The following is an 8,393-nucleotide window of genomic DNA, read 5'->3' as shown; positions in this document are numbered from 1 at the left end:
GGTTCCGATCAAGGAATGTATCTCTCGCCTCGATTCGAGAAACTGATTTGAATCGATGGCATCTTCTGCTTTTTGTACGGCTTCTCTGATTTCGGCATCCAAAGCGTTCCATCTATTGCTGTTGTCGTGGTAGAATTCGTTGAGAAATTCTTGCAAGGATGTGATCACTGTGGATGCAAATTCAAGGAATTCTCGACTTGAGGAGGGAATGGGAGTGTGAGAAGAGTTAAGAAGGCGATGTATCGTTTGCTTCAGAGAAATCACAGCTGCATATGCCATCTCTCTTTTGCTAACTTAATGAGTTTGAAAAAATACTACCTACACTATACTAATGCATAATATATGGCACACAAGGAAAGGAAGTGATAGAGAAGTTACGTTTTTAGATTTCCAAAATTTATTAATATTAGTATTGTGATTTCGCCACTACTAGTTATAGTAATAAATTAACAACGAAAGTCTAATTTTTTAGCACTAGCATGTGATTGCCTGACTGTATTTGAAATGATTCTCAATATTAAAAATGAAGTAGTACCAATATTTAAAATACTCCATGAAACAACGAGCGTGTTACGGAGAAACTTTGAGTAATTGATTCGTATCAACTATGCCAAATTTCCAAGGAAAACATTTAAATAAAAACTTGGTCTTCACTCTTCAGTATTCTTAATATTGATCCGGTTGAAAATGTCAAACAATTTAGTAAGTACATAGCTCGTATTTTTAAACTATTGGTATCTAGTGGAGTACTATCATAATTTTGATAAACTACTGCCTTCAAATTCTTCAACTATAGACCTATCATTACTATCTACTATGCTTAATCATTGGATTTTTATAATGTTTATCATAAAGTACTAAACGCTAAAAGCCCAACAACATAACCACGAGGAACAGAGATAATGACCTTAAAATAAAACTTGGCAATATTGCAACCACCCTATATTCATAGGACTGATACTGCAGTTTTCCATAAATTGTGGAGTACAAAAAAAACACAGTTGGTTTTTCTCTTCTTTAGTTGGTTTAAACTAATACTGAGGCTTAGTTCTGAAGCAACTCACAGTCATTATTTAAAGTTATCCCATGAGTCTGCATGCGCCTTGTTTCTTGTAAGTTCCCTGTTTTCATTTCCTCTGCCCTCTGCCCAATGCATAACATCAAAATTACATTCATCAACTTCAACCAATTTCATAGAGGTACAGTAAATGTGTTTTTTAGGGATCTGGGGAAGTGAGTTTCTAGCAAAAAATATAGATCAACATCTCCAAAAGAATATAATAAATCAAGTAGGGGCATGTAGAGGAAACATTAGATATATATATATATATATGTATGTATCACTATCAACAAAAACACATAATAGGAACTGTTTATGATACTATTGAAAATAGAAATTTGAATTTAAGAGACTAACCTTTGTAAGCACGTTGTCAGTCATAAGTCGAGATCCTCATCATCCCATGAAGAATGGACATCAATCGTTAGCTTTTCTATTCTATTCTCCCTATCATTTTCTTTCATTTTTTCTGCCCATGCCACAACTGAAAGGCTGCAGTCAGCTACTTGAAGCATCCGCAGACCGTAAGGCAAATAAGGAGGGAGCTCTTCTATGTTATAGCAATGTTTAATTCTAAGATACTTAAGAGAAACGAAGCTGGCATTTCTTGTTCGCAACAGCACTAGATCAGTATCTTCGAGGGAGAGAAGCTTAAGCTCGTTGAAACTGGCATAATCTGTTTCCCATAGTGGTCCTTGAAAGGCATAGCAACGTAATTTGAGCACCTCAAGATTGGGTAGTCTGCCAATTATGCCCATGTAACTCCATGGATATCCTAGCCCACTCAAACTCAACTTCTTAAGAGACACTGGAAACATGGAATGAGGAGCAGGTGGAGTGATAGTATCCTGACTTAGGTCAGGATTCACAACCACACAAGTAAATGATTCCAGTTTGCCTAGACTGGATATGTTATTCAAGTGATGGAAGGACTTTCCATCATCTCCCAGCTCGAGCTGGATCCGGACTCCTAACCTCTTTATATTTGGAACGCCTCTTAGGACCTCCTTAGTGCAACTATTAATGTTCACATCTAATAGTGTTGAGAGGTTGGCTAAAACCTCATCACTACTAGGGTTAGGTAGGTTGCACCCTTCAACCCGAAGATATCTCAATTCTTTCATACCCCAAATTTCCATGGGCAAGATTGAAGAATCTTCAAGTGACTTGGTGCTCAAATGCCTTGTTACAAGCAACTTCTCTAGGTTGCGGAGTTGGGATATAGCAGCAGGAATCCTCCCGTCACAAGTGAGGGTGAGGTACCTTAGATGAATGAGTTCCACAGCTTCAATTGGGAACTCATATAAACGGATTGACATAGCATCCACTATCCTCAGCAACCTCGACCTAAAAGGTATTGGTACTGGATACTGATGGTATGGGCCAGTGCATAAGAGAGAACGTGTGTATAGCATTGAGTTATGCTCATGTTTGATGCCTAACAAAATGTTATTACGAATGCACACTCTCCTTTGCTCCACCTTTAAACCTTGTACAGTATAAGCATTGAAAAACATGCTCTTCTCAGCTTCACTGCTACACATATGCCAAAACACAGAATGAAGTCTACATGTCTTACTAGAGTCGGGATCGGAGTCCATCCATTGGACCATAACTAGACTTCGATTAACAATCTGCATCAAACATTTTCGAGCATAATCTTGTAAAGTTTGACAAGGATCTGGCTCAAGAAATCCCTCTGCAACCCACAAATCAATGAGCTTTGACACTGGGACCTCATCGTTGCGTGAGAAAAGTCCCATATACAGAAAACATGCTTTCAGATGTTGTGGTAAGTACTGATAGCTGGGAACTAACACCTTATGCATATGATCATATGCATCCTTGAACACTGAATTTCTTTCCTCTGCTACCATTCTCCAATACTCTAGCTTTTTCTCAGCTTTTGACAAGAGATTGGCAACTGTGAGGATCAAGAGAGGAAGACCTTCACATTTGTTAGAAATTTTCTTGCCAACTTCCTCTAGTCGAGGAGGACATGACACACCAACAAACAACTTGTGACAAAGAAGATCCCAACTTTCTTGTTTATTGAGTAAGCGCACTATGTAATACCCATCATCTGGCCCAAACCCTAGACCAATCACAGGTTGCTGGGTTGTCACAAAGATTTTAGCTCTAATGTTTGGAAATAAAGTTTTTAAGTGGTATAAGGGCTCTGGCTTCCACATATCATCTAACACAATGAAGCATCTCTTGTATGATAATTCCATTTCCATACACAAATCTGCAGCTAATTTTGCATCATTTTTGACATGTTCTCTCTCGATGTGGGGATATATCTGAGCTAGAATATCGATCAAGATTTCCTCTGGCTTATATCTTGGGCCGAGAGCCACCCACACCCGGTGGTCATAGTGATGCGAAACTGAGGAATCTTCGAAAACATTCTTAACAAGAGTAGTCTTTCCAATACCTGCCATCCCACAGATCAACGTGATATTTGATTTTGGAAAGTATTTTCGGGGAAAAAGATACTGCTTGTTTAGTTTAATACAAGAAGACATGTCAAATAAAGAGTTGATCGTATTCTTTTCGTCGGCTGTATGCACAGATGAATCTTCTTTTATTTTACAAACCTGGTAGGAAAAAAGGACAAAATGCAAGACTCGTTACTCTTTGGCTACATCTTAAAATTTAGGATTCTGGTGTGCTTTTTAACCCAACTTTTTTTTTGCATAAAACAGCACTAAGGTATGTATAGAAAGAGCATCAGACATCAGACATCATTTTGTATCTTAAAACAGCACTATGGTATGAAATCGATCAATCTAGGCGTTCTTATAGATGAATCAGTGAGAATTTTATATGTGAGATGAGATGGTGTATGAATGAAAAAAGTACCTCGGAGAGTTCATCGTGGGCGACGAATATGGAGTGTTGTTCATCCGCAGCTAGCTTGTTCCAGCTTTCCTGATGTGGAGTCATGTCGACTTTGTAGAGGAAGAGGATAATTCTAGCAAGCGCAATTCGACTTCCTCTACAATTCTCAGCAATCTTCTTCCCTGCTTTCTCCATTTCTGGATCGATCTCCTTCTCGCACCCAAACATCAACACTCGAAGATAATCCCAAATGAACTCACCGCTTAGTCTCCCCATTTCGTGAATATAAAAACTATTTGCAAATTGGGCAACTTCGATGAGCCCTGTGGTCAGCAAGATTAGGCTGCCGTTGTGTTGCTCTGGAAATGAGTTTTTCAACTCATCCCAAACCTCAACGTCGTCAACATCATCCAACACAATCATGTATCTCCGACCCTTCAACCTCGCATACAAATCATTCCTCAATTTCTCCATATCACGATGATCAAATCGCGCTTGATCATCTACTTGGGCGATGATATTTGTGAGAATTTCAGTGATTTGGTAGTTTCTGCCTAGGGTCACCCACGCGCCACAATCGAAGGGCACTTCTTTTGCGACGAATATATCGTCGAAAAGGTGTTTTGCGACCATGCTTCTGAGAGAGCCTATCTCTCCGACGTAGGAGTAAACCCCGAAATCATAGGGCCTCAGTGGTTTGAGCAGGTCTTCTTTCATTTCGGCTAATTCGTTTGATAATCCTACCATTTCAAAACCGACATCGTTGGTTGGTGAAACAGCTGCATCATCATCATCTTCGTCAACGTCGAGTGATGACGGAGTGAAATCCTTCTTTATCTTCGTCGTGGTTTGGCTCAAGGAATGTATCTCTCGCCTCGATTCGATAAACTGACTGGATTCGATAGCATCTTCTGCTTTTTGTACGGCTTCTCTGATTTCGGCATCCAAAGCGTTCCATATCTTGCTGTTGTCGTGGTAGAATTCTTTGAGAAATTCTTGCAAACATGTGATCTCTGTGGATGCAAACTCAAGGATTTCTCGACTCGAAGAGGGAATGGGAGTGTGAGAAGAGTTAAGAAGGCGATGTATAGTTTGCTTCAGAGAAATCACAGCTGCATATGCCATCTCTCTCTTACTAGCTAGATGAGTTTGAAAAATTTTGCCTATACTATACTGGCGCCCAAGCGCGTAAGAATAAAACAACGAGCGTGTTACGGAGAACTGTGGCCTTAGTGTCAACTTTGAGCAATTGATTGCCAAATTTCTGTGGAAAACTGTATCTTCAAATGTCAAACAATTTAGAGCATACACACACCTAGCCACCGGCAATTGGTATTGCGTTAGGCTAACGCGACGGACGAGCGGGCGACGATTGAGAGGTCGGGCGCGGACTAGCACGTTTAGCCGATCGCTAGTCTACTACTATGTGGACGAGCGATCAGCTAGCTGATTTTTTTATTTTTTCATTTTTCTTTTAATTTTTCCTACAATATCCTATTGCCATTGTTTTTTTTTGTGTGTGTGTGTGTGTGTTTTTTTTTTCAATTCATTTTGTTATTGTTGTTGTTTTTTGTGTTTTTTTTTTCTTGGAAGGGCTGGGGTATTGGCTAGGCTGTTGTTTGGTTAATCTATTGCTAGGTTGTGGGAAAGGCATGATGATGTGGCAGGAGGAGTTTTAGCTAGACTATTGCTAGCCGATGACTATTGTGGATGCTCTTAGTAAGTACTTCGTATTTTTAAACTTTTGGTATCTAGTGGAGTACTATTTGATAAACTACTGCCTTCAAATTCTTCAACTATAGAAACCTATCATTACTATTTACTATACTTAATCTATGGAACTTAAAAATAATATAACAAACTAATGTAGGAGTGTATATTTGTATTCGATGTTAAATTAATTTTAAAAATCAAATTCCAGTCATTCATTTTTTAATCTAGTGGATAAAATCAATCAAGCAAATATACTTCATATTTAGATCGTTTTACTTCATTTTATACGAACTTCATTATTTGATCGTTTTACTTCATTTCAAGATCTTAAAATGAATAATGTGATGCCGAAGATTAAAAATGTTGGATGTATATTAGTTTTAAAATAATGTGATAAATAGATGGTAGATGAAGGAATTACGTGAACCCGACTCAAAATGACTATTTCCTTTAGATATAAATAAGATATAAAGAACAATTATTGTTGTATTCATATTTCATATTGTTGCCATAATCTCATTAAGATCCACATAATTACGAAACTGGAAAACTATTGACTAAACAGTTTCTTCTCATTACTGTGCTTCGTCGGGTAATAAGGGCCTATATAATTGAATTTCTCAAACTTTCAAGCCCATTTTCATTTCAAATAGTCCATTGAAGTTTGACTCAATCCATTACTATCTTACTCCTTATTTTCCATATTTTCCATTCGCTTAGCCTATTTCACAACCAAATACGTATATGTATTCTACATTTTCCATTCGCTTAGCCTATTGTTTAAGACGTGTTAGCTTAGGTTTCGCCAACAACAACTAATCAACGATTCAACTCGTTATTTGCTCACTATTTAAATAACCGTTTAATCACGTTTCACCACTGCATGATTCACTTTTTAGCATTCCATTCACGTCTACAAATTTATTCTTGCAGTATTAGTTTGAAACGTGTTTATTAAGTTCAAATTGAATACTGATTTAACACACATTTACAGTATAATTTGAGTATCGCATTGATTATTAACATGGGTCCAATTTGAAAAGAAAAAGCACTTGACCATTTTCAACTCCATAAAGCAGATCATATGATGTTCAATCAGTGGTGCCAGATTTAGAAATAAACAATTAAAAAATATAAACGAAAAGAAAAGGCAAAACTGCAAAACACCACAGAAAAAGCAAGAAAAAGAAAGTCACTACTCAATAAACAAGCAAACTGTCACTAAACTACACCAAATTACACCACCGCTCTACCGCCGAGAATCTACAAATCCCCGCCGCAACCGACGGCGACGAATCCAAATCCTCCACCACCTGCGCCGGCGGCAGAACCATCCCATCCGCAAACAAAGCCCGCCCGTTCCTCGGCTGCATCTCCTGAACCATCCCTTCCTCAAGCTCCACCGCGCCGCCGCCGCCGCCGTCACCGAACCTCCTCTCCACCTCCAAATAATCTCCGAGAGAGGCCCTTCTGGAGTCGCATTCGTCCCTGCAGAGGCGCCACCACCGCCGCCTCTGTCGGGCCGCGGCGGCCCGGCTGTTCTTGCTCCTCCGGGCGCCGCCGACGCCGCCGGAGCCGGAGATCTCCTGCTGGCGGTGCTGGGAGGTGGCCCGGAACGTTATGGCTTGGACGGTGACGCCCATGAGGGTTCCTAGCGTGGTGCTTCTGTCATGGAAGAATGAGCCTGTTGACTGTCACACACAATTATCAATTCCATCAATTCTTTATGTAAAAGTTCACAAAAAAATGTTGTGAATTGTAGTACCTCAGTGTCGAGATCAGAAGAGGAGAGGGACGAATTAGTGGGAGATGAAGGCTGTGGCGCAACATGATTTGCTGGATTCAACATCACAATGTGTGTGATGTGTTTGTGTGTGAGAGAGAGAGGGGGGGGAAGGAGGAAAGTGAAGATATGTTTTTCTTTGGGGGATGGGAAAAGTGTCAAATTTGATTAGGACTACAAGTGTGTGAATGAAATTTAATGTTGGAAGACTTTATTCTTTTTGAGGTAAGCTGAAGATGGAGATGGTTTGTAATTGTACATTGGAGGACTAGGAGGGGGGAATCCAATATTTGTAGCCCAAGAGAAAGAAAATAAAAGAAATGAGTTGGTGCAAGAATCATATGATGTGTTTCCTGGTGGTGCTGCAGAATTATATTACATGGTCCATAATCGAGGCCTTTGCACTGCACACTTTTCAATCAAAGCACCGGCAATACCGTTTTTCACTACCAATTTCATTATTATAATTATGTGGAGTTTATTTAATATATCCACATTTTCAATACAAAAAATAACAAACTCTTTTGTAAAATCACAGCGAACTTTGGCCTGAATAATCTCCCGACCATTTTATAAAAGTAGTAATACTTTGAAAGAATTAAAGTGATTGTAGGTTAATGTTAGAGCATCTCCAATGCCGGCTAACCAACCGGCTAGCCGAACCATTGGAGTAGGCCAGCGGGAAATCGGCCAAAATTTCGGCGTGGGCTAGCCGATGGCGTGGCGCTGGCTGATGCGCTGGCCGCCATTGTGGCGTGCCGATTGGCCAGCGCTATTTTTTAATTTTTTTTTAAATTTTTTTTAATTTTTGAAAAACTATATAAACGCGATTTTCTCTATCTCTAAATTTCTGTACAAGACACCCCGTTCGGCTAGCGGCAAACTATAATGATTCAAGGCACACTAACATTTTTTAATGTATTTTTTTAATAAATTAGTGAGGAGTAGAGTGGAGCGGTGGCTCGTGTGTGAAAGCCCGGATTTTTTTTATTA

General features: G+C 39.3%; 2 protein-coding genes across 2 annotated transcripts; both read right to left on the bottom strand.

Annotated features, from left to right (window-relative positions):
* Nucleotides 1-903: 903 nt before the first annotated feature.
* LOC125186365 lies at nucleotides 904-2,662 on the bottom strand. Its single transcript, XM_048082716.1, has 2 exons — nucleotides 1,418-2,662; nucleotides 904-1,143 (listed from the first exon to the last, which is right to left on the bottom strand). Exon 1 carries the CDS (start codon nucleotides 2,659-2,661, stop codon nucleotides 1,438-1,440), a length of 1,224 nt encoding a protein of 407 aa, XP_047938673.1. The 5' UTR covers nucleotide 2,662; the 3' UTR covers nucleotides 904-1,143; nucleotides 1,418-1,437.
* Nucleotides 2,663-6,676: 4,014 nt separating this feature from the next.
* Nucleotides 6,677-7,685, bottom strand: LOC125190463 (uncharacterized protein At3g17950). The gene is made up of 2 exons (XM_048087782.1): nucleotides 7,383-7,685; nucleotides 6,677-7,308 (listed from the first exon to the last, which is right to left on the bottom strand). Exons 1-2 carry the CDS (start codon nucleotides 7,464-7,466, stop codon nucleotides 6,844-6,846), a joined length of 549 nt encoding a protein of 182 aa, XP_047943739.1. The 5' UTR covers nucleotides 7,467-7,685; the 3' UTR covers nucleotides 6,677-6,843.
* Nucleotides 7,686-8,393: the final 708 nt, after the last annotated feature.

The sequence above is a fragment of the Salvia hispanica genome, chromosome 5 (genome assembly GCF_023119035.1).
Source record: "Salvia hispanica cultivar TCC Black 2014 chromosome 5, UniMelb_Shisp_WGS_1.0, whole genome shotgun sequence".
Taxonomy (NCBI): Eukaryota; Viridiplantae; Streptophyta; class Magnoliopsida; order Lamiales; family Lamiaceae; genus Salvia; species Salvia hispanica.
The sequence above is the reverse complement of the archived record's forward strand: the minus strand, read 5'-3'. Positions and strand labels throughout refer to the sequence as shown.